We start from the raw sequence: 27,157 nt of genomic DNA, 5'->3' as shown, positions 1-27,157 counted from the left end.
GGATCATGACCTGAGCTGAAGGCAGATGCTTAACCAACTGAGCCACCCAGGCACCCCTATCTGTTTTATTTCTATACACTAATAATGAACTATCAGAAAAGAGAGATTAAGAAAACAATCCCATGTACAGTTACATCAAAAAGAATAAAATACCCAAGAATTAATTTGAGGTGAAAGACTTACATATTGAATGCTATAAGGCAATAATGAAAGAAATTAAAAAAGACACAAATAAATGCAAAGATATTCTGTGCTCATGGATTGGAAAAATTAAAGAAATTGAAGAAGACACAAATGCAAAAATATTCTGTGCTCATGGATTGGAGAAATTAATATGGTTAAAAAGTCCATACTACCCAGAGCAATCTAAGATTCAAAATAATCCCTATCCAATGGCATTTTTCACAGAAATAGAACAGTCCTAAAGTTTGTATGGAACCATACAAGACCCCAAATAGCTAAAGCAATCTTGAGAAAGAACAAAACTGAAGGCATCACACTCCCTGATTTCAAGCTATTTTACAAAGCTATATTAAATAAAATAGTATGGTATTGGCATGAAAACAGACCCATAGATCAGTGTAACAGAACAGAGAGCCCAGAAATAAACCCACATATATATGGTCAATTAATTTATAGCAATATACAAGAATATACAGTGGGGAAAGGACAGCCTCTTCAATAAATGGTATTGGGATAATTGGACAGCCACATGCTAAAGAATGAAACTGGACCACTTTCTTATACCATACACAATTAAATTAACTCAAAATGGATCAAAGATTTATGCAAAACCTGAAGAAACTCCTTGAAGAAAACATAGGCTGTGAACTCTAGGTCTTGGTGGTGGTTTTTGAAATCTGACACTAAAAGCAAAAGCAATGAAAGCAAAAAAACCAATAAACTACATCAAACTAAAAGTTTGTACAAAGCAAAGAATCTAACTAAATGAAAAGACATTTACTACTACTACTCCCTACTGAATGGGAGAAAATATTTGCAAGTCATATATCCGATAAGGGGTTAATATCTAAAATATATAAAGAACTCCTACAACTCAATAGCAAAAACAAATCTGATTTTAAAATGGGAAGAACATCTGTATGTTGGCTAACAGAACATATAAAAATACATAAAAATTAAAAAAAGAACATCTAAATAGACATTTTTCAAAGAAGACATAGAGATGGTCAACAGGTACATGAAGAGATGTTCAGCATTACTCATCATCAGGGAAATGCACATCAAAACCACAATAACACCTCACACCTGTCAGAATGGCTGTTTCCAAAAAGACAAGAAATAACAAGTATTGATGAGAAAAGGAAACTCTTGTGCACTGTTCGTGGGCATGTAAATTGGTGCCATCACTATGAAAAACAGTATGGAGGTTCATCAAAAAATTGCAAATAGAACTACCATATGATCCAGCAATTCTGCTTCTGGCTATTTGAAGAAAAAAAACCACTGTGTTAAAAGATATCTGCACCCCCATGTTCATTGCAGCGTTATTTACAGTAGTCAAGTTATGGAAACAAGTGTCCATCGATGAATGAATGGATAAGGAAGATATGGTATATATACACCGTGGAATATTATTCAGACATTAAAAAAAAGAATGAAATCTTGCCATTTGTGACATCACACATGGAGCTCAAGGGAATTACGTAAAGTGAAGTGAGTCAGAGAAAGACAAATACCGTATGATCGCTCTTACATGCAGAGTCTAAAAAAATAATAAAAAATTTAAAATACCAAGCTCATAGATACAGAGAACAGATTGGTGCTGCCTGAGGTGAAGGATGGGAGGGTAGGAGAAATGGGTGAATTTTAAAATAAATAAATTATATAATATAAAGAAAGTATTTTGAATTGAATGAAAAATGAATATGCATCATATCAAAATTTGTGAGATGCAGTTAAAGCAATGCTTAGAAGGATATTTAAAGCACTAAAAGATTATATTAGAAAAGAAGGTCTAAAGTGGGATTTATTCCTGGGCTGCAAGGTTGGTTCAACATCTGCAAATCAATCAATGTGATACAATACATTAATAAAAGAAAGAACAAGAACCATATGATCTTCTCAATAGATGCAGAAAAAGCATTTGACAAACTATAGCATCCTTTCTTGATTAAAACTCTTCACAGTGTAGGGATAGAGGGTACATATCTCAATATCATAAAAGCCATCTATGAAAAACCCACAGTGAATATCATTCTCAATGGGGAAAAACTGAGAGCTTGTCCCCTAAGGTCAAGAACATGGCAGGGATGTCCACTATCACCACTGCTATTCAACATAGTATTAGAAGTCCTAGCCTCAGCAGTCAGACAACAAAAAAGAAATAAAAGGCATCTGAATCGGCAAAGAAGTCAAACTCTCACTCTTTGCAGATAATATGATACTTTATGTGGAAAACCCAAAATACTCCACCCCAAAACTGCTAGAATTCATACAGGAATTCAATAAAGTGGCAGGATATAAAATCAATGCACAGAAATCAGTTGCATTTCTATACACCAACAACGAGACGAAGAAAGAGAAATTGAGGAGTCGATCCCATTTACAATTGCACCAAAAACCATAAGATACCTAGGAATAAATCTAACCAAAGAGGGAAAGAATCTGTACTCAGAAAACTATAGAATACGCATGAAAGAAATTGAGGAAGACCCAAAGAAATGGAAAAACGTTCCATGCTCATGGATCGGAAGAACAAATACTGTGAAAATGTCTATGCTACCTAGAGCAGTCTACACATTTAATGCAATCCCGATCAAAATACCATCCACTTTTTTCAAAGACATGGAACAAATAATCCTAAAATTTGTATGGAACCAGAAAAAACCCTGAATAGCCAGAGGAATGTTGAAAAAGAAAAGCACAGCTGGTGGCATCACAATTCCAGACTTCCAGCTCTATTACAAAGCTGTCATCATCAAGACAGTATGTTATTGGCACAAAAACAGACACATAGATCAATGGAACAGAATAGAGAACCCAGAAATGGACCCTCAACTCTATGGTCAACTAATCTTCAACAAAGCAGGAAAGAATGTCCAATGGAAAAAAGACAGTCTCTTCAACAAATGGAGTTGGGAAAACTGGACAGGCACATGCAGAAAAATGAAACTGGACCATTTCCTTACACCACACACAAAAATAGACTCAAAATGGATGAAAGACCTAAATGTGGGACAGGAGTCCATCAAAATCCTTGAGGAGAACACAGGCAGCAACCTCTTCAACCTCAGCCACAGCAACTTCTTCCTAGAAACATTGCCAAAGGCAAGCGAAGCAAGGGCAAAAATGAACTATTGGGACTTCATCAAGATAAAAGCTTTTGTACAGCAAAGGAAATAGTCAACAAAACCAAAAGACAACTGACAGAATGGGAGAAGATATTTGCAAATGACATATCAGATAAAGGGCTAGTACCCAAAATCTCTAAAGAACTTATCAAACTCAACACCTAAAGAACAAATAATCCAATCAAGGAATGGGCAGAAGACATGAACAGACATTTCTGCAAAGAAGACATCCAAATGGCCAACAGACACCTGAAAAAGTCCTCAACATCACTCGGCATCGGGGAAATCCAAATCAAAACCTCAATGAGATACCACCTCAGACCAGTCAGAATGGCTAAAATTAACAAGTCAGGAAACGACAGATGTTGGCGAGGATGCGGAGAAAGGGGAACCCTCCTACACTGTTGGTGGGAATGCAAGCTGGTGCAGCCACTCTGGAAGACAGTATGGAGGTTCCTCAAAAAGTTGAAAATAGAGCTACCCTATGACCCAGCAATTGCACTACTGGGTATTTACCCCAAAGATGGAAATGTAGTGATCCAGAGGGGCACATGCACCCCAATGTTTATAGCAGCAATGTCCACAATAGCCAAACTATGGAAAGAGCCTAGAAGTCCATCAACAGATGAATGGATAAAGAAGATGTGGTGTGTGTGTGTGTGTGTGTATACACACACACACACACACACACACACACACACACACACACACAAAATGGAATATTATGCAGCCATCAAAAAATGAAATCTTGCTATTTGCAATGGCGTGGATGGAACGAGAGGGTATTATGCTAAGTGAAATAAGTCAATCAGAGAAATATAAGTATCATGATCTCACTGATATGAGGAATTTGAGAAACAAGATAGAGGATCATAGGGGAAGAGAGGGAAAAATGGAACAAGACAAAACCAGAAAGGGAGACAAACCATAAGAGACTCTTAATCTCAGGAAACAAACCGAGGGTTGCTGGAGTGGAGAGGGGTGGGAGGGATGGGGTGGCTGGGTGATGGACATTGGGGAGGGTATGTACTACATGGTGAGCGCTGTGAATTGTGTAAGACTGATGAATCACAGACCTGTACCCCTGAAACAAATACATTATATGTTAATAAAAAAATTTTAAAAAAAGTCTAAAGTCAGTAATCTAAACTTCCACCTTAAGAAACTAAAAAAAGAAAAACCCAAAGCAAGCAAGCAAGCAAATAATAAATAAATAAATAAATGTAGAAATCAGTGAACTTAAAAATACAAAAACAATAGATAAAACCAATGACATGAAAGGCTAGTTGTTTGAAAACATTGATAGAATTCATAAGCCTCTACTTAGACTGACCAAGAAAAAGAGAAGACACAGATTACCAGTATCAGGAATGAAAGAGGGCATATTACTACAAACCCTGTGTTCAAAAGATAAGTGAATATTATGAACAAGTCTGACCGTAAATTTGACAACTCGAATAAAATGGACCAATTTCTTGACAGGCAAATCCTAACAAAATTTACAAAGAAATAGATAACCTGACCAGTCATATTTATTAAATTAGTAACTAAAAACCTTGTAACAAAATTCAAGGCCTACATAGGTTCACTTGTTGATTGTGACCAACTGTTTAAGAAAGAAATAATAGTAATCCTTCTCATTCTTTTCCCCAGAAGAAGACACAGCACTTGCCAACTCATTTTAAGTCAGCATTAGCCTGATGTAACAGTAGACAAAATATTATAAGAAAAGAAAACTATATACTGATACTCTTTGTGGACCTAGATCCTCGATAAAATATTAACAAATCAAACCCTGGAATGCAAGGGCAGTTCAGTATTCGAAAATCAATTAATGTATGTCATCTTATTAACAGATTAAAGAATAAAAATCACAGAATCATCTCAATAGATCATTTGACAAAGTTTCAACATTTATTTATCGTAAAACCTGTCTACCAACCAGGTTTTAGAAGAGAATTTCCTTAAAGGGCATTGTGTTAGTTTGGGCTGCCATAGCAAAATACCATAGACTGGGTGGCTTTTATAAACAACAGAAATTTATTTCTTATGGTTCCGGAGACTGATAAGTCCAAGATCAAGTCACTGGTAGATGTGTTTGGTGAGGGCCTGGATCTTGGTTCATAGCTACCATCTTTTTGCTTTTGTCTTCAAATGGCAGAACAAGTGAGGGAGCTTTATGGGGTCTGTGTTATAAAGGCTCTAATCCCATTCATGAGGGTTTATGACTTAATTACTTTGCAAAGGGTCTACCTCCAAATACCATCACATTGGGGATTAGGTTTCAACAATGGGTGGACACAAATGTTTGGTCTGTAGTAGGCATCTATGGAAAAGTATACAGCAGGGTTTCTCCACTTTAGTACTATTGACATTTTGGACAAGATAATTCTTCTAAAACTGAACATGAAGATGTCAGTTCTTTCCATATTGGTCTATAGATTCAATTCAATCTCAGAGTCTTAGCAGGCTTTTTTGTAGATATCAAACTAATTCTCTGTATGGCCAGACAAAATAGGCCAAACAGTTTCATAAAGGAAGAACAAAGTTGTGCACTCAAACTATCTGATTTTAAGATTTACTGTCAAGATAGGTGAGTAAGACTGTGTTATTAGTGAAAGCTTAGATAGTAGTAGGTAGGTAAAGAGATAGAAAGAGAGGAATAGAGTCCAGAAGTAGACCCACACAACGATGCTTGCTTGGTTTTTGGCAAAGATGAAAAGGCAATTCCCTGGTGAAATGATAGTCTTTTTCAACAGATAGTACTGGAACAGTGGGATACTTATATGCAAAAAATGAACGTTGACCCATCCCCCACACCATATATAAAAATTAATTCAAAATGGATCATAGACCAAATTTAAAATATAAAACTATAAAAATTTTAAAAATATAGAACACCTTTTTTATGTTCAATCAGGCTAATGGATTTTAGATACAACAATAGAAGCTCAATCCATAAAAGCAAAAACATAATATAAAGTGAACCTTATCAAAATTAAAAATTTTTGTCCTCCAGAAGACACTATTAAGAGAATAAGACAAGTCATGGGATAAAATAGCTGCAAATCACATCTTGAATCCAGAATATACAGAGAACTATAAAAATGTAATAATATGAAAACAACCAACCCAACTTAAAAATGGGCAAAAGATTTGAACAGATACTTTACCAGAGACGACAATACAATATGCCAGGTGGTCACATGAAAAGATGCTCAACATCATTAGTCATCTGGGAAATGTAGTTAAAACTGCAGTCAAGTGCTACAACACACCTGTGTGAAGTTCTGATGACAATGTGGGAAAATTGGAATTTTTATATGTTACTGGTGGGAATGTAAAATGGTTTCTCAGCAAGCCCAGTCCTTTACTCCAGAGAAAAGAAAACTTATGCTTACACAAAGACCTGTTTATAGAAGCTTTATCCATAATCATTAAAACTGGAAACAACCTAACTGTCCTTCATGAGGTGAATGGGTAAACCAACTGTTATCTATCCATACAGTGGACAGACTAAGCAATAAAAAGGAATAAACCTATTTCTACACACAGCAACGTGGATGAATTTCATATGCATTATGTTAAGTGAAAGAAGTGAGACTCTGAAAGTTAGATATTATATGATTACATTTATATGACATTCTAGCAAAGCCCAAACTATAGTTTCAGAGAATAGGATCAGGTGTTAGAGGTTGGTGGGGCATGTTGATTATATAGCACCAGCCTGAAGGAGTTGTTGGTGTGTGTGTGTGTGTGTGTGTTTGATGATGAAACTGTTATGTATCTTATGGTCTTCATTACATTACTCCTGACATTTTTCAAAAATCATAGAACTGTACAACATTTAAATTTACTGTGAATTTAAAAATACGACTCATCCAAATTCTCTTGCTTCCCATTAAACCATTTTAAAATGGGGGAAAGATCCTACTTTTTCATTGTAATACTTAAAATTCCCACTCTTTGATCTCCAATTACTTTAGGAAGTTGGGTAGTTTGTCATAGAACACTAAAAAGAAACCCCAAAGAACATTCTTTTACCATTACCTTTCCACATTTTTCTTGGCTAAACGTAACTTACTTTTCCTCTTCTTTGGAAATGAATCATAGCATGAGTTTCCTGTTCTTTTTCTGGAGTATGTGTCTTACTGACATTTCACCTATATTTTCCTCTTCCCCCCCAACTTACCTTGTTCCCCCTGATTGTTTCTACACATACATACCCTATTCTCTTTGTCCCACTTGATTTCTCATTTAGTAATCAGTCTAGACCCTGTGCTAGGGTCTTGGGAGATTAGTTAAGGTATGCTTTCCCATGAAAGTCTGTCTTGGAGGGCAGAAGGAGGATACATTAATAATAGTGTATAGTAGTGTCACTGAGTCATAACAGAAGTATTAATGAGCATAATGTAGCACAAAAGAAGGAATAACTCATTCTGCTTAGGTCAGGGAAGGCTTTATACAGGAAAGAAGCATAAAAGTGGCTCAAATTAAAATTGAATTCTTTAAAATGTCACCTGTGACTTTGATTATAGACTAGTAGTATAGACAGTTTAAGAACAATATGAAATTTAGTTGTAAAGTGGTCAGAAACAGTCTTGTAAACTTCAGCTAGGTGGTGTGGGGATGGGATACAGTAGTGAATTTTGTAAAGGTTATATGGAATATAACTGATTAAAATGAAAAAGTTTCTGAGCATCATAAAGGGTAATCAAATAGTAATATACTACTTACTAAAGAAAAAAATGATCAAGTATAATGAGACAGTGTCAAATTTCCTGTGAATCTGCTAATTTTACTTACTAACATTGGGCTTGCTGACTCACATTCAATTTAGATTTTTCCTTGATTCTGGATATTATTTTATGGTTGTACTTGGGTGCAGTGGATCCCTTTTTTCTTTTTAGATAGCTGTGTTCTAGCCTCATCGGTCTTTTGCTTTCTTGCACCAGGCAAATTCCTGCCAGAGTCCACTAGTATAGTGTCTGTTCCCTATGTACAGAAAATACTTCTAGATATCTGAATGGTTAACTCCCCCATCCATTCAAAACTTCTCTTTGATGCCTAAACCCTTCCACCATATTTTAAATTATAATTCACTTCCTCTCCTTTCATCCGCAAGCACTCCTGTCCTCTTTTCCCTGCACTATTTTTTTTTTTTTTTTTTAAGATTTTATTTATTTGACAGAGAGAGCACGCGAGAGAACACAAGCAGGGTGAGTGGGAGAGGTAGAAGCAGGCTTCCCGCTGAGCAGGGAGCCCGATGCGGGGCTCGATCCCAGGACCCTGGGATCATGACCTGAGCCAGACGCTTAACGACTGAGCCACCCAGGCGCCCCTTCCCTGCACTATTTTTTAAGTGTTTACTTCTAACGTATTATGTGACTGACTTATTATGTTTATTGTTCATTAATGGTCTGTCTTTACCACCACTAAAATGTAAGCTCCACCAGGGCAAAGATCTTTGTCTGCTTTGTTCATTGATGTATCCCAGATCTCTAGTGCCTGGGATATGGTAGGCACTCAGTGAGTATTTGTTGGAAAATAGAATCCTTGATGCAAGCATAATCTCTGGGTTTTTTTTCTCCCAATAACATCTGGATTCAGATTCTTAAAATAAGTTAGAATGCCTGTGACTTAACATTTTACAATTTCTCCAGTCCACTTGAACTGTTATGATACTAAGCATTGCTCAGGAACACTGGCTTGAACCTCAAAGCTCTTCCTGACTTCGGTGATTAAAATAGTTACCTCCCCATGAGGCCACCTTTTGAAGTATAGTATAAACACTGTTAGAAACAATGGATAAAGATAAACCTGTTCATTTGGCTTTTGAATTTTCTTTGTTCATTTTTGAAGGTTTTCCAACTTTTGATTTTTGGTTTGCACACAAAATGAGACTGGAATTGTTTCTGTAGTAACATATGAATGCAACTCACCCAATAAAAAACCCATATTCTTAGGCCAAAACATGATATAAGAGATAAGAAAGTGGCTCTGAAGGTTACCAGAATTTGGCTTTTAGACAATGGACAAGGCCGTTCTGAGAAACATCCTTTTAAGTTATGTGCTTGGAAATTTAGGAAAGCTTGAGCAGATTTTGTATCTCAGAAAATGATAATATTAAAGTAATTCTTGAAATACCCAGTGTTATATGTAGTGTGGTAAATTTGGTTTAGTGTCTTAAATTGTATAGGGAACAAAATTAACCTCTATATAATATAGTAAATTTAAGTTTAGTAGTAAATAAATAAATAGATTCTAAAGATAAAAAGCCTTAGTTTGTAAAGCAAGTATGATGGAAAAAGTAGCTGAAAAATTTGTCACTCAAATTTTCCTATTCTTCGTGTATCTTTTTCAATTAAAGTTATATTCCTATACTTCATTTAATACTAAACTTGTAGCCCTGATTTTTTTTTTTTCTGTTGCCTTTTAAAAGCCTCAATCTTGGGGCGCCTGGGTGGCTCAGTCGTTAAGCACCTGCCTTCGGCTCCGGTCATGGTCCCAGAGTCCTGGGATCCAGCCCCACATTGGGCTCCCTGCTCTGCGGGGAGCCTGCTTCTCCATCTCCCACTCCCCCTGCTTCTGTTCCCTCTCTCGCTGTGTCTCTCTCTGTCAAATAAATAAATAAAATCTTTTAAAAAAAATTAAAAAAAAAATGAAAGCCTCATTCTTCACATTAAGATTTTATCCCATAGCTGGTATATAATCTACTTGACTTGACTTGACTTTTAATTGTTCTGTATATACTTTTATCTTCTTGGGCTACCGTTTTTTGCCTTCCCTCTTCCCTCCTACTCCTCATAAAAGTGACCAGAGATTCAAATTTAGAGCTGCAGGAATATTAATAAAACCTTCCAGAAATTGTAGATATAATTGCAGCTGGTATAACTGTCACATATATATGTACATATGAATGTGTATGTATTTGTATTTCCTTTGCTATGATCTATATTTTGCCCTTAGTATATTGTAGGCATCTTTTCATGGCCATATTGTATTTTCCATTTAATTTTATTTTTTGGTAGTTTTAAGTGAGATTAAACTAATGTATCATAAAACTCACCATTGTAACCATTTTAAAATGTATAATTCATTGATATTTAGTATACTCACAATGTTGTGCAATTACCAGTACTGCCTAGTTCCAGAACATTTTCATCACCCTAAAAAGAAACTCCATACCCTTAAGTGGTCACTTCTTTTCTCTCCACCCCCCTCCCCTGGCAACCACTAATCCACTTTCAGTCCTTATGGATTTACTTATTCTGGACATTTCATGCAAAGGAAATCATAAAATATACGACCTTTTGTGTTTGGCTTCTTTCACTTCGCATAAAGTTTTCAAGGTTCATCCATGTTGTAGTGTGTATCACGTATCAGCAGCTCTTTTTTATGGCTAAATAATATTCCATTATATGGATATACCACATTTTGTGTATCTATTTAATGGACGTTCGATTGTTTCTGCTTTTTTTCTCTCATAAATAAGACTGCTGTGAACATCTATGTATAAGGTTTTGTTTGAACAAATGTTTTCTATTTTCTTGAATATGTTTCCATTTCATATTTAACCAAGTACATAATCTGTTGCATGAATTAACTGTAATTAATTTCCTATTTATTTTCTCCTAATTTTTCCTTTCATAAACATGCTGTTAAGTTCCTGAACATTTATGTTTACATGGTTTTCTAATTTCTTTAAAATTATTTCCTGTTAATGGTAGTAGCTAATGAATTCTTAGAGTTGTAATTACTGAAATACAGGGTATGCATATTCTGATATATATACTATTATTTTAATATATGCTGCTATACTGTCTACCAGAAAAGTTGTACCAATAATAATGTATGTAATTGTTATTTTTATCATATCCTCATTGTATTATTGTTAATATTAAAAAAATTCTAATATGAAAAAATTTTAATTTGATAGGGGAAAATATCTTTTTGGCCTTCTATTAATATGAAATACATAAAATATTCTGTTATTTTAATTTGCATTTATATGCAAATGAGATTGAGGATATTTTCATGTTTATTAAAAAAATTTTTTTTGTAATTTCCTGATTATGACCTTTGTCTATTTATTTTGTGGAGGGAGTCTTCTTAATTACCCTCAAATAGAAAAAAACTATTTACATCACATAGAACTAGCTTTTATGTAGCCCATTTTGATCAATAATGGTTCTTTTTTTCCTCCTTGATATTGGTCTTTCTACATGATTTCTATTGGTATTTTATTATTTCATTTTATGCTTATCATTTTTCACTTGAGAGTTTATTATTTGTTTTGAAACATCTGAAATATTTTTCCTGTCTTAGTTTTATAAGATTTTATATAATTTTGTGCATGTTTAAAATTCTAAAACGCAATCTCCACATACTTAGGTACTTGCTTCTGTTTGGAGCCATAGGATTGTAGTAGTACTCTTAATTATGGTATTTGCTGTAAGCATTTCTGGGTGAAGAACAAGAAAAATGTCTTCAGTATTTGTACTTATTTGGATATATGGTCTTTATGTTTTATAACCAAATCAGAATTTTCAAGGAGTCATTTTAATCCCCCAATTTAAATATTTATTTATTTATAGAATGAGAGATTTACTAGTGGTTTTCAACTTTGTTATTTCTGGAGTATTTTTAGATTTATTTTACATGAACTTCACTTCCCAAATCCTTTCAAATTAAGGAATCTAATCTAGATTTGACTTCTGAAAGGGCATACCACCAGAAGAAAATATTTTTAAAATACTTAAATAATATCTACCATTGATAACCTTGCCTCAGATATTTTTGAAAGTTTTTTTTAATGTATAAGAGAGGTAAAGAAATTTGTGATTCTACCAGGTAATACAGATTCTTGGATTTAGGAGGAATTGACGGTCTCTGAAGTTCTTCTTATGTTTATTTATCTGTGTTTGTAGCCCTTTGCATTTCTGCCAGAAAAATAATTGGACATTTCCAGTTTGATCTGATGATTTTTGTGGAATTAGCATAGAGCATCTTACAGTACTTATAATTATTAAATTATATTTTGTTTATTTTCAGTAATGGAAAGTTGCTGTCTCATTAAATTTTTTGTTATGTAAATTCAGCATTTTTTAATGCTCAAATATTTCTCATTCTTATAGAACAAGGAAGAGATTGCACAGTTTAATGAACTTTAGGTCATTTTTGGAGGGCATCATAATTTCATTTCCTATGTCTTCTGATTTTCTAATTTCAAGAGTTGTTCATTCATATAACCTAATATTTTATTAAAATTCTTCCTACATGTGTTTCCTTTAAAGTCACTATGACTTTTAAAATGTAAAATATTTTCATGTTTTTGATACTCAGGTTTTAAAAATTGTTGAATCAGTGAACAAATACTTTTGTTTCTAATGTATCTACCATCTACCTATAAATGTCATTTTAAAGCAGTCTTTTGAAAGCTTAAGATAAGTTTTATATGGTGGTACAATTTAATTTCAGAATCTTAAGAGATGAAAAATTACCACATAGAAAGAAAGATAATATTGTTTCATTGTTAGCTGAATACAGTACATACTACAGTTGTAAATATTGCTTCACTGAATGATTTTTCTCTTACATATTTATACATGGCTTGAAGATCCAAAATTTCAAACAATAAGAACTTGCATGAATATTATCAGTGACAAAATAAAATATATTCAATTTGGTATTGCCAATTAAAAAAAAAACTTGTGAAAATTCTGAATTACTATCTGATAATTTATAATCAGTTTTGTTACTTGCCTTTCAAATGGCAATTTACAAATCCATTTAAGGATCTTATTTTAGAATCCATCTTTGGATCATTTAAAAATAAAGTCATCTACCTGTAACTTTATTAGAAAAATACATACACAGAGAAAGAGAAAAAATTAGAATATAGCGAAGGCAGATGTTCACCTTCTGCATTTATCAAATTATATCAATCATGATAATGTAGCTTAGTCATCAAAGAAATCAAAATGAATAGAAAGCTAAAGTTGGAACAAGAACTAACTTGAAAAAAAATGGAAGAATAAATGGCATATTCATGAATTAGAATTATATTCAGTCTTATCACCAAGGCAGATTTGTGGTCAGTGATCTTTTCTGGATGAAGGCCAATTTCCACATTAATAAAAAGATTATAGTTGGATTTATTTTCAGTTGTTTTTGAAAGTTCATTTGGGGTCAGAAAATACTGTATCTTTAGTATGATTAAACATTCTTTTATTGTATCCATTTCTGAGTAGATTCTTCTTTTGACTAAAATTTCAGAAATTAACACCTACTATAACTATATATGATATGATTGTAATGGTACATTTGAATGAATTTTGTTTTTTAACAAAACACTTTGTTTGGTATACTTAGTTTTGTTGAAACTGTTTTTCTGCGCTGCTTAATGGTAAAATACTGTTTCTCTTAACATTAATATATTTTATAACAAAGGGTTTTATTTCAGTTGCAAATGAGACCCTTTTCTCCAAACAATTCCTTGGGCCACTCTGAAATAATGTGAGCTTTGTAGTTCACTTATTCATTTACTTTTTTGGCAGCAACTATGCTAAGAATTTAAATTTTATAAGAAAAATATTCACCCCAGTCACACTATAAGTTTACTGCTCATTTTTTTGTTTTGTTTTTCTTATTTCTGAGGCTGTCAGTGAGAACTCATAACCAACCAGGAAAACCAATTGACTGATTCTCCTCCTTCTGTCAAATCTTGTCTCATGAGTAGATCAGCATGAGGTGACAGCAAACAGAGATGGTATAGGCATGCTCTCTCTGGGCCTCTGCTTTCTTATCTATAAAATAAAAGAGTTGTTGAAATTTAATTACAGATAATTTGGAATCTAGTGGATTGTTCCTTGGTCTGGATGCTCCTGGTTCCTTATAACTGGTGTAGAGTAAGATACTAAATTATGATTAAAGCAATTAAGGCCTACAAATAAGTGAAAGCATTTTAATTTTTTAAAATTTTCATGTGGTATTTTACAGCCAAAATAAAAACCATTTGCATAATGAAGACATAAAGGCTAACATACTAACAGCTGTAAAAAAATACTAATCTATAAATTGTGATTTATAATAGAGTTAGTAATTGTTTCTCACTTTATACCAGGGATTGATTAAGTCATGACATAAATCTGGACATGATATATCTTATTTAATACATTTTTTTAAAGATTTTATTTATTTGACAGAGAGAGAGAGGCAGGCAGAGGGAGACGGAGAAGCAGGCTCCCTGCAGAGCAGAGAGCCTACCCGGAGCTCGGTCCCAGAATCCTGGGATCATGACCTGAGCAGAAGGCAGATGCTTAATCATCTGAGCCACCCAGGCGCCCCCTATTTAATACATTTTTTGAAGTAAAATTCTTTTAAGTAAGATTTTCCATGGACATTGTTTTTACTCTGATAACTTTTTTGGTTATATTAATGACTACAAATAAGATACATAACTTTGTTGTCAGGGCAGAGATAGTAAACATTGGTTTAAACATTAAGAATTGTCTTAATATTTGCAATGAAAAGCATTCTATTCTGATTTGCATCTCAATGCTGAGAAATTTTCATTTTTGTAGTAGTTGTAGCAACAACATGATCTTCTAATGTGGGTTCAATTAGAATACCAAATTATAGTTCCTTTTGAATATGTGTTTCCAAATTTAATAGTCATTAAAAATGTTATACATTGAAGTAGGAGGATAGAGAGTGAATGGTCAACACATATATGTAGCCAATAGCACAAACTATCTACATCTTCTTCTTTCATTTTCATACATTACTGACTGTGTGTGCTGTTGGTTTTGTTTGGTTTTGGAAAGGGTATAAATAATTGGCAAGGTATATGGGACCACGTCCTGTTGGAGATTTCAGTGTTTGGTTATGAGAGAAGAAAAGATCATTTTTGGGGAATGTGACTTTAGAAATTTGGCTTTGGAGTTTTCCTGTATAATTATACTAGGAGTTTCCAAACAACATAGCAAGGATTTACAGTACTTTTCCAGATGGTGGTTGTTAAACAATGATTGGAAGCTGTAGGAAATAAAACAGCATTTTGCATGAAGTAGGCATTCAGTCAACATTGGTTAAACTGAAGAACATTCTACTTGATATCTAAGTGCTGTTCTCATAATTCACAAGAGAAAAAAACATAAAAATTTTAACTCTTCTTAGGCCCAAAAAATAAGAGCTGTTCTTCAAAATGAATTTTCTTACAACTTCTAGAAAAGTTAACAGTAAAAAAAGTGTATTTATTTTTAAAGTTGAAACTATAAGAAATATAGTTTAATAATAATTTTCCTAACCAATCTTATAAACTCTGAGGTACAAAGCTAGCAAATTCAGTCAAGCTTTTGCTCCTTTTGCCCTGTCATCATCAGCCTATCATGTTTGGGAAAGAATGATGGCCCTGAAAGCAAACAGGGAGCCTGTTTCTGTGACTTATAGATACCTTCCCTTCTCCAGTAGAATAGGTGACAAGGGACCAGTTTGATTTACGTGCTGAGTATACCTCATAATTTATCTTAACTGAGTTCATTTTATTTATTAGGTAAATGTAGTGTTTATTGCATCCAGATAATGTGTAGCCATCTTATTTGGGCTATTCAGTTTGCAATTGTAAACTTGATGGCAGGTTTCTTAAATATCTGTATGTTGTTGTTGTTGTTTATTTTTTTTAAAGAGATATCCCAAAGTTGCAGATGGCTGGCTCATCTCCAAATACCTCTTCAAGGTACTCTATGCTGGTGATGTCTCCCGCCACTGAGCTGCGCGGGAGCATGGAATTGACTTACTGGGGAGGGCTGTATCAGTTAAGTGATCTCTTTTAGTACATTGCATGGGTTTTGCAAAGCTTTCTGTTTTTGCTTTTGTTAATCCAGAGGGCACAAATATGCTTATGCTAACTTTAAAATTAAAATCTTGTTGTAAACCCACACAATATAATAATCCATTTACTCTCCTTCTTTTCTCATGTGACCCCCTCCATATTTCTTTAAGTTCCCATGGTTTTAATCACTTTTATTAATCATGCGTATCTGTGCAATTACATTTTATTGTAACTCTTAACAATATAAGAATTATTAGTTATCTCCTCAATTTTGTAAGTGCTGTATAATAATATTTGTATTACATGCAAACTGGGGGCTTAGGGAAGATGTGTGATTTTTCCAGAGTCACTCAGTGAAACATTCATGGGCAGTATCAATAACTGCTTTGCCATTCTGGAATCATTAGTGGGAATATATTCCTTAGTTTTCTTTCTCCCAGGTAGAATGCATGCCTTTATTCACTTACTCAAAACTTTTTAATTGAAAGTTCCTCCTGTCTGCAAAATACTGCTAGTCTGTACTTAATGGACTAGCCTTTTTTATATTTTTTTTAATTAGAAAAGAAATATATAGTCATTATTTCTAAGGATTACAATTAAGACAAAAGATGGAAAGTAGAAAACAAGCCTCTTTTCCTCAACCCTCATTCCCACAAGTAATCATTTTAAACAGTTTCATTTGTTTTATGTCCTCTATATATAGCCTTAATCACTACGGAAACAGATTATGCTTGATTTCTTCAGGGCTCACATTTATGTGTTGTTCTCTATATGGAGTTCAGCCTTTGGAACTCTAATTCAGTCTGCCAGTATTCTAAGCCTTTTGTTAAAAAGCTGGTAGAAGAAAAAGACAAAATCTTTGTCTTCTACTTGGAAAGATGGTAAAATTACTGGATAAAAAGTTTAAGTCAAATTCAATTTTCAGATTTTTGGTGAACCTGGTTATCTTGATTTTTTTTGTCTTGAAAGATTACGAATTGACTCATTTTTATGGTATTAGATACATATTATAGATATTTGTGATAAATTCCTTACCAGTGAACAAGACATTGTCAGTAACAAAGAATAATAATTATGTTTTGTAAATTAGTAACTGTGCTTCATAGTTGTTAAATGATTTACTTGAGATGTCCTGTAAGTAACATACAAAGCTAGCAATAGAAGTACAAGTGAGTATCTAATCTAGACTCATACTTCTTAAGATTCAGCTTAATATGTAATTAAAGTTATTTTTAAAGTGTTTAGATTCCTTTTCTAGAATATTAATACGAAATTTTACTTAGAAAATTAATCAAGGTCATTATTTTACTTTCAAAGCTTGGTAGTCTAATAATTATGAACCTCAACTAAAAATAGTGGTTTCTTTTAAAAAAGGAAAAGACTCTGCCCTCTTGCAGAAATGGGAGTTTTCTCTGCTTAGCAAAAATATAATAGAAAATATTAAACTGACTTTTATAAATTAGCAGTAAGAAATTCAAGATTGCTGTTAGAAAATTTAAAGTGAAAAGTTAAAAGTTGAATTCATCTAAATACTAATATATTGGCAACAATCAATCCACCTGTAACCATCTTCCTTTAAGTATCTGAAAACTTTTACAGTGATACCAGAGTGGTTAATTAAAATTCAGTGGGACTGTCTTTTATTGCTTGTCTAGTTGAGTAGCAGTTCCAAGGTGAGTCTTTGATACTGCCATCTAGCTGATGCATTGTAACACGAACTTCAGCTTGGGGGACGAGTTTTTCATTTGCTCTTTACATAGGTAAGCACTTATACAAAGAGTAGAGAAAGGAAGTCACTTAACAGATTCATTTATATTTTATATTATCAAAAGATGATGTGTCAGTCACTACTAAGTAGAGAACCACTTTAGAAAATTTAGTCCTTGTTCTTAGAAGGTCTCATTCCAGCTGTGAACTAAGATATAAGCAAAACACAGATACATTGCATGATGTAAACAGACGTCTAACTTAAGAAATATAGAAGAGTAATTTTATTTTATTTTTTAATTTTTTTAGAAGAGTTATTATAAAATAACCTTGGACCTTAGAGATCACAGGCCATTTTTAGGTGCTGAAAATAAGACAGTTTTGTGGGAAAGATATCACATAGCTGGTCAGTAGTACATTACCTTTTAGTCCAGCAAACTTTTTTTTTTTTTTTAAGATTTTATTTATTTGACAGAGAGAGATACAGCGAGAGAGGGAACACAAGCAGGGGAGAGGGAGAGGGAGAAGCAGGCTTCCCGCAGAGCAGGGAGCCCGATGCGGGGCTCGATCCCAGGATCCTGGGATCATGACCTGAGCCGAAGGCAGACACTTAACCCACTGAGCCACCCAGGCGCCCCTAGTCCAGCAAACTTTTCACCCTTTCTTTCTTTGCCTTAAAATGAATTAGAGTCAGATTGATGGAATGTCAATAAGTTTTGAAAAAGTTGTTTAACTTCATCATTGGTAAAATTTAACTTCTAAGAAAACATGTAGCAGAAAACATATTATACACCTATCAATAGCTTTTAAAAGAATTCTGTTAGTGACAGGATGTTTCTTCTCCAGAATAAAATTTCTTCAAGATATAGACTAGTTGTTTCCTTGCTGTGTGATTTGCTTTTATGGTTATTTTTAAAGGAAATGAAAATATTTGGGGAGTGATTGTTTATTGCTTCAATAGTTATTTTAAAAGGCACGATCAGCTTTTAGCTTTGTTTTTTAATTTTTCTGTTGAATAGTGATTACAGACTAATAGCCTAAGTACATCTTTTGCTATTAATCTGTGCTTAAGTAAAAATGATCTTCAAATACTATCTCAAGTAACCAATTGAATGCTTCCATTATTTTTAATTAAATTTAACTCTTTCATAGATGCAGAAATTATTATTTACATAAAATTCTAGGATCTATGATTTCAAGAGAGTTTGTTTGGAGGCCTAACAAGGGAATACACCTTCTCTTAATCAAAGCAGATTCTTTTGAATGTGAAAAATTCAGTGTCTTGAATTCAGAACTTCACTTTGGAAATGATGTACATGGAAGAGGAAGGAAGACATAATCAAGCCAAGTCATCCTCACATCTAGTTTGCTAAGTTGGTAATAGTGTTGTGAAGATACTACAGGTTTATTTATTTAAGGCCTGCAAATTATGATATGTTATTCTGTTAATTGTTCAGTTTCTCAGTTTGTAATCTGGGAAATCTTGCCATGGTCTCTTGGGTGAAAGTCTTATAGACAGCATACCTTACCCACAGCAGGAGTCCCAAGGATTTAGTGCCCATTCCTTCTCTGTTAACCTTAGCCTAGATTTTGTTTTTTGATATCTTTGTTTCCTCTCCTCCAAAATGGGGCTTTGTTATATTCTTTTGTGATTTTTTGACAGCTTTATTTTAAAACTTCTCATAAATTATTTTCCTTAACCATGTCAAACTCATGAGAAGGTTTAAAATAAAGTCAACAGAGAAAACTTGTGATGTTCCCTTTCTTTAAGATCCTTTCTTGATGGAAGTCTGGCTGTACCTCTCATTTTAAATTATGGAATGATCTTAATTAATAGAAGCCAAAGAAAATTAGTTGAGACTAGAAATATCTTGGGGAGGTAAATTTGAAATGGTTGATATGGGAAAAGGTTGCATTAGGGAGTAAATTTTAAGCATTTTTCTAGATTCTGAGCAAGTAAGGGGGAAATTTTAATTTTGCATCCCATTCCCACTTTGTTTACAGTACAGAGGAGCTTGGGTCTCTTAACTATTTGTATGATAATAGCGATAATAGTGGTAATAATTGTTAACATCTGTACCAGGCTATAAACTAATTGCTGCACATAGATTATCTCATCTAATTCTCTCAACAGTGTTATCAGGTAGGTACTGCCATTATTGTCAACTCATAGAAGAAACCCTGATTGATAGAGTGAAGTTAACTCATTTGCTCACGATCACATAGCTAGAAAGTCCCTCTGATTCAAAACTCATATTCTTAACCAGTAGACATCCTGCCTCCTCTCCAAATGGCTAACAAATTAATGACATGAATATTGTCCTAAAGACAAACTATAGTAAGGTACTGTACCAGGACGGACCTTTTTTAACTCAAAGAACAGAGGGGGCAAAAGAAAGTGATAGGGAGAGATTGAGAGGAAGAAGGGAGATTATAAGTATTCCTATATATTTTTATTTGTAGGTAGTAAGATTTGATTTTTAAAGAAACATTGATTTTAGAGACATTGAGTTGAATAAGGATTTGAGAAGCTTTTGTATTTTTATTTATAAAGACAAAGGTATGTTTGTCCGGAATGTTTGACATTTATAATCTAGGATGCACATTTCTTAATACCAGATTGTCATTGAACTGTCACTATAACAAGATAGATTTTTAAAATTCAAATTTTATGTGCCTTGCAATTAAGATGATGTTTTGTATTGATTTACCGGTTGATTTGTTTAACAAATATTTACTGAATGCCTACTATGAGCCAAGCATGAAGTGTTGGAGATTGATTTGAAGTAAAACAAGACACAATCCCTGCCTTACTGATTATACCACCTAAAATGTAAGATAATCAAGTAAACAGTTATAAGGATAGATAAGCATAGGGTGCTATGTCAGCACATAGGGAGGGATTGACCCGCTATAGAGATCGTATGTGGGTTACAAGAAGAAAAGGACTTTAAAAATGTCCTGAATAATGAATAGGAGTTACCAAAATGATATGTACAGTTTCTATTGGTTAATTAACCATAAATACATTATTAGAAATACCAAGGGGATCTTTTTAAAAAATACCTATGCCTGGGCCCACCCTTAAAGATTTTTCTTATTTACCTTGGGATGGAGTCCAGGCATAGGTATTTTTTAAAAAGCAGCTCAGTTATTGTTACAGGCCACTGTGGTTGGAAACCACTGTACTATCATTTGAGACATCACTCCTAAAATGGTGCTTGTTGACAAGAATACTTTTGATGTTGCTACAGAGAAGCTATTACTGGGGATAGGGAGATTTAAGATAAATAATTAAGGAAGCCCAGACTTAAAATGTAAAAGCAGATCTTTCTACTTTAAGATTAAACAACTTCCCTAGGTAAGACTAATCATTCCAGAAAACTAAAGAAAGAATTAAGATGTCTCTTATATCCTACTTAAAAATGCTCAGAGTACAAAATGGTGCCCATGGACCACCACTCAGAGTCCCATATAGAAATATTAATACTGATGTAAGATAACACGCAAAAGAACATTTGTTCATCAGTAGACACATAATTACCCGAATCTGAAAAGTTATAATGGTAAATGGCCTGAAGGACTTTCCATGGGTTGCCAACTAGAAGAGAGCAGGTGAATGACAGAGAAGAACTTTATTGGCTTTCTAGATGAGAATGTTGGGTAGATTATGTTTGATCAGTGAACATAGCATTCTCATTCATCATGTTTACTTAGAAGATAGACCACAGCATTTCATTTCTTGGAAGTTTCCTTATGAAGAGGAGGAAAAGTGTTGTGTTATTATTTTTTCTGTTTCTCTAAGTAGAGGAAGCTTTAGAATGCAACCTTTGACATGTGAATTAATGGTTAACTAGAACCATAAGGAGGGTTTTCTGGGAGTTGTCTAAAAGACTGCCTTAGAATAGTGGAATATTAAACTGCAAGAGATTTTTTTTTAGTGTCTGGTCCCTTTTTCTTTCATTTGTTTGATTTTGTTGTTGAGAAAACTATGATCCAGGTCTATTAAATAAATGTCCACAGTAGCACAACTAGTTAAAGATAGAGCAGGACTAGATTGAAGGCTTTTTTGCCACTCGGGTTAGTGCCCTTTTCACTATGGCACACTAGGCTGTCTTTTATTTTTCAGAATTTTATTCTTGCATTTTGAATTTTCTAGTCTAGTTTTCTTTTATTTTGTATTACAATTTGTCTCCTGAAGGTCAAGTAACCTGGTTTGGTTATGAAAGCCCTCGTAGCTTCTGGGACTATATCAGAGTGGCTTGCCGGAAAGTTTCACAGAATTGTATCTGCAGCATTGAAAATATGGAAAATGTCAGTTCCTCTAGAGCTAAGGTAAGACATAATTAATAAAATGCCATGTGTATAATCTAATCCTCCACAGTTTTGACTCAAATAGAAAATTCTGAGCTCTTTGCTGTACAATTTTTTTTCTTGGTTGGGATTTAGCACTTGACCATGTTTAAAATCTTTTATAGGTTTCTATTTTTTTTTTAGTTGCATATAGTTATATAGAATGCTCTTGAATCTTCCTTGTTGCCTTATGAATAGCAAGAAGGTTTGAAGCTAGTCACTATGAATTCTTTTTTGAGAAGCACTATAAAATATTTCCTGTTCTGTGAAGTTTCTACATTTCTTGAGTTACCCAAACCAGTGGCTCTCAGTATCCTGAGGAACCCTGGGGGTTCATAATGTCAAAAGTATTTTCGTGTAGTACCATGATGTTATTTGCCTTTTTCACTGTGTTGACACTTGCACTGCTGATACAGAAACAATGGTGGCAAAATTGCTGGTTCCTTAGCATGAATTAAGGCAGTGGCATCTAACTACTAGTAATCATTGAGTTTTTCCCACTGCACTTAGTCAAAAAAAAAAAAAAGAAAAGAAAAAAGAAAAGCTAGTTCCTTTTTTTTTTAGCACAAATTTTGTTTGCAAAGGGATGATCCTAATTAAATCAACACTTTAAAATAAATGCATGTAAAATGTTTGTGATAAAGATAATTGAACACAGTAATGAAAAAAAAAAGCAGTATGGAGATTTGCTCATTGAACTGAGCTTGTTCATCCTCACAGCTAATTCCTGTCCAAAATGATGATGGAATTTTTACTCTACTTTTTCATAGACCCGAGTACAGGTGACATTATTTATGGTGCATTCCACCACTAATTTCCCATTTTCCAATTTTCTTGTGATTGTGCTTTCCTTCCCATTCCATTCCTGATGTTGAACCAACGCGCCGTCTGTGAAGTTGCAGACCGTCTGAGTTCTTCTGCCATCAGCTGTAGTTTCTTCAAACTTCTCTCCCAGGTTACATGAAAACTGTGTTGTTTTCAAAGTGCTCTTCAAAGTGTTTTTATGGTGAGGTTTTTGTCGTCAGAAGAGATGATACAATCTGGTTTGGCCATCGCGCCCACTTTTCGCAGAGCCATTCCCACTCCTACTTCCTTCACGTATTCGTCAAAGCCTTTGCTTTCCACTAAGCTCCATCTTCCTACCGGCTGATGAATCGTGGCCATGGTGGGCGTGGGCCGGTGGGCCTAGCGAGCAGAGCAGAGTGGGGCATCTGGAGCGTGGCTTCCCAAAAGCTAGTTCCTCTTAAAAATGTCCATGATGGTGCAGTAAACATTATTAATTTTATTAAATCTCAACCTTTGAGTGCCTATCTTTTTAATATCCTGAGTAATAAAATGGAAAGTATGCATAAAGCATTTGCAGCATACTGAAATATGATGGTTGTCTCAAGGAGAAGTACTCATGTAGTTTGAATTGTGAGCTAAATTAGACGCTTTTGTCACGTAATACTATTTTTACTTAAAAGAAAAGCATACAAACTATAGTTTTTTAGACTGAGGCATTTGGTAGAATTTTCTTGAATAAAAATGAACAAAGTGAGCCTGTTAATTCAAGGGAAACAGCTGACAGCATTGGTTGCCAGTGGTAAAATTAAAACTTTCAAGTAAAAATTAGAATCTTGGAAAACTTGCATTCACCATCTTAAGCCTAATAGTTTTCCTGTACATATAGACTTTTCTCATAACAATGATGTTGATATTAGCAAATGCATTTTTTAATTGTTTAATGAAATGTGTTAGCATTTGGTAAACCTGCAAAACTCATAATTCCAATGATCGATGCATGGAATTATAAAATCTTGCATGGGTATAAGATCTATTCAGACCAATGGATTTAATGAAACACAGGATGAAAAGTTCATTGATACGGTTATATTTTCCATGTTGCAATTAGCCTTTTAGAAATTATTAGTTACTGAGTTTTAATGGAGAATTAAAGGAGAATGTCCACAATTATCTGAAAAGGCTATAAAAGATTCCCTTTTGCAACTATGTATCTATGTGAGGCTAGATAGCCTTCATCCAAAACAACACATTATTAACAGATTAAATGTAGTAGCTGATCCTTAGTTTTCTTTTATTAAGTCATACATTAAAAGAATTTGAAAAAATGTAAAACAGACCCACTTTGGTCACTAATATTTTTGTTTCGGAAAAGATAGTTATTTTTCATAAAATATGTTATTTATGTTAACATATAGTGGGTTTATTTTTTTAATTACCTAATATTTTAGTTTTCAGTTTTGACTTGTAATACAGTAAATATGAATAGATAGAGCCCATATGAAAGCACTTGGAGTCTTCAATAGTTTTTAAGATTATAAAAGTCTGAGCTGCTCATATAAACTGTATCAGCTTTGGTTTAGGAGTTTTATTTTTTTAATTGGATTGTCATACTAGGTTCCTTACTATTTTTGGCACTTAAGAATTATAGAATGAAATCTAAGTAGAAAATAAAGATTGAAAATAGATATGTACAGTTTTAAGATCAAGACATAATTCATTATTTTATAGTTACAAACTTAAAAATTATGTGTTTATAATAAATGAAAGTATAAAAGTCATCTTTCAAAAGTATATAGTTTCTGAGTTTATTGTTCCTGCATCTGTTTTTATTTAGGATATTTTTTCTTCTGGAAAATTACTGGTTACTATAAGTGATAAAGGTATATTTAAATTAAATATTTTGAAAAAAAAAATTTTGTAAAACAAAAACTGATTAAGTTTTTAAAAATGAGATTTATAATATTTAAATTCAGTGAGATGATTAGAAACATAGCTAAACATTTTAAAATTTATAATATGGAAGTGTATTTTGGGGTAAAGTTGATAGCTATGATTTTTGTTACCTTGTGAAGACTCAGGCCTTGGATTTCACTGTCTAAAACTGCTGCTCCCTCCGTGACTGCCTTCTGCCAGTCCAGCCAGGGCTCTGTCTGAGCAATAGGTAACTTCCTGTTTCAGTGTCTTCTAACTTTTTTAGATTGAATCAGTTTTCCTCTCTGAGTCACACATTTTTCAAGCCAAATGCCTTCATTTTTAAGTCAATCATAGCTAGATTTTTTAAAATATTTTTTCTTATAGTTGTTTAAATCTTGTTTTTTATATTAACACCTTTCTTCTTAGCCATAATATTATCTTAGTAGTCCTTTGGCCTCTATTTTCTCAAACTCTTGACTTTATGCATTTATTTACTTTCTAATTGATTGACTACAGGTTTAAAAAAATGTGCAATCTGAATTCTCCTTTGCATCTTCATTGAGTTTATATCATTTTTCCTTTCATGTTTTCCTTATGGTTTAAGAATAATATCTTGGTTTCTGTAGGTTAAGATTAAAAGGCAAGCTATAATTTGAATGAATCAAGTCTGTACAGATAGAAGGTACCCCAGGTGGCACATAAACTTTATTTTCTTATTTTCAAATTAAAAGAAGGAACAATTAACATGACAAGTATATTCTAAGCCTCTTCAATATAGGAGATAATATATTTATAGAACTAGCATATACCAAAATACAAAAGGTAATTGAGAAGTTAACAAACATTAGGAATGTAGCATTTGGACCTGGGTGGAGCGCAGAAATGCAAACCCCAGCAGACCACCTTTCTTTTTTTCCTTTTTTTTTTTTTTAGAGAGATTTTATTTATTTATTTGACAGAGAGAGAGAGAGGGCACAAGTAGGCAGAGTGGCAGGCAGATGGAGAGGGAGAAGCAGGCTCTCCGCTGAGCAGGGAGCCGTATGTGGGGCTCGATCCCAAGACCCCAGGATCATGACCTGAGCTGAAGGCAGCCGCTTAACGGACTGAGCCACCCAGGCGCCCCCTGACCACCTTCTTAATGAGACTCTTGGGACTAAGCCGTATGTAGCAAGATGCTGCCCAGCAGAGAGAGTTAATACTTATTCTGTAAAAAACCAGTGTTGAGTATAAAAACATCACAGAACAGTCATGTTCCAAATCCTGCATTTATATCTTTGTTTTGCTCGGGCCTCAAACAGATTCCATTTAGTGGGGAAAGAGAGATCTATGATTTGTCTGGTGATGCTGGGGAAAGTCTGCGAGCAAAGATTACTTCTGTCTTTATTCATTGCAGTAGGCAGAGCAAAGTACTTAATCTACTCAGTAAATCACACCTGCCAACTGTCAGGATTGAAGGATTAAGCAAATACCTCGGATGGCTGGGTTATTGAGCCTTTGAGCTGCTTTCTAGAGTGACTACTAGCCTATATAGTATCCATCTCATCCAGCCTTGACACTTATGAAAACAGAACCACAGCACCAAATTTACCTGCTAAACTGTGCAACTCCATACACTTGGGACCCAAACAGATCTTCATTTTTGAATTCTATGTAAGAAGCAGAATACCTTTGATTACACCTTCCGGGCTATGTGGATGACATTTTAAGCAGTGGAAGACAAGGTACCTTATAGAGAATGACTAATTCAGTATAGAAACATTCTTTAAATTTAGTTTTGATTGAATCAGGATTGTCTGTGTCCTAGAACTACTGTATAACTTAGATTCACATCATAGAAATTTGCCACCATGGGAGATCTGATACTTAATCGCTAAGCTGAGATCTATGAAATGCTGACAGTCCCTTTCTTTGCTCAGTCCATGACCAGCTGAGCCTATTTTCCAGGGCTTAAACAAAGCCTAACAATGGAATAGAATATTTGAATTGAAGATCATGTCTGTAATCTTTCTATTTCACATCTCAGATACATTGGCAGCTATTCTTTCTACAATATGCAGAGGTTCTGGGAATGGGATTTCTGTATATGGGATTTCTTTTTTTTTCTTTTTTTTTTACGTTTTATTTATTTATTAGAGAGAGCATGAGCAGGGAGAGGAGCAGAGGGAGAGGGAGAAGCAGACTCCCTGCTGAGCAGGGAGCCCGATGTGGGGCTCGATCCCAGGACCCTGAGATCATGACCTGAGCTGAA

General features: G+C 34.0%; 1 protein-coding gene and 1 pseudogene across 4 annotated transcripts in view; one reads left to right on the top strand and one right to left on the bottom strand.

Moving 5' to 3' along the window:
* The window catches only part of RUNDC3B (RUN domain containing 3B), a 128,750-nt gene that overhangs the window by 33,087 nt on the left and 68,506 nt on the right, over nucleotides 1-27,157 (top strand). For 2 of the 4 annotated variants that reach the window (XM_032402247.1, XM_032402249.1), the window contains exons 3-4: nucleotides 16,003-16,053; nucleotides 22,058-22,191. In XM_032402247.1, coding sequence (XP_032258138.1) covers nucleotides 16,003-16,053; nucleotides 22,058-22,191 — 185 coding nt within the window. The remainder of the gene's footprint in view (nucleotides 1-16,002; nucleotides 16,054-22,057; nucleotides 22,192-27,157) is intronic. The other 2 variants (XM_032402248.1, XM_032402251.1) reach the window with 1 other exon arrangement.
* On the bottom strand, nucleotides 22,207-24,696 carry LOC116631079 (annotated as a pseudogene).

This window comes from Phoca vitulina, unplaced genomic scaffold (genome assembly GCF_004348235.1).
Source record: "Phoca vitulina isolate PV1807 unplaced genomic scaffold, GSC_HSeal_1.0 scaffold4, whole genome shotgun sequence".
Taxonomy (NCBI): Eukaryota; Metazoa; Chordata; class Mammalia; order Carnivora; family Phocidae; genus Phoca; species Phoca vitulina.
The sequence above is the reverse complement of the archived record's forward strand: the minus strand, read 5'-3'. Positions and strand labels throughout refer to the sequence as shown.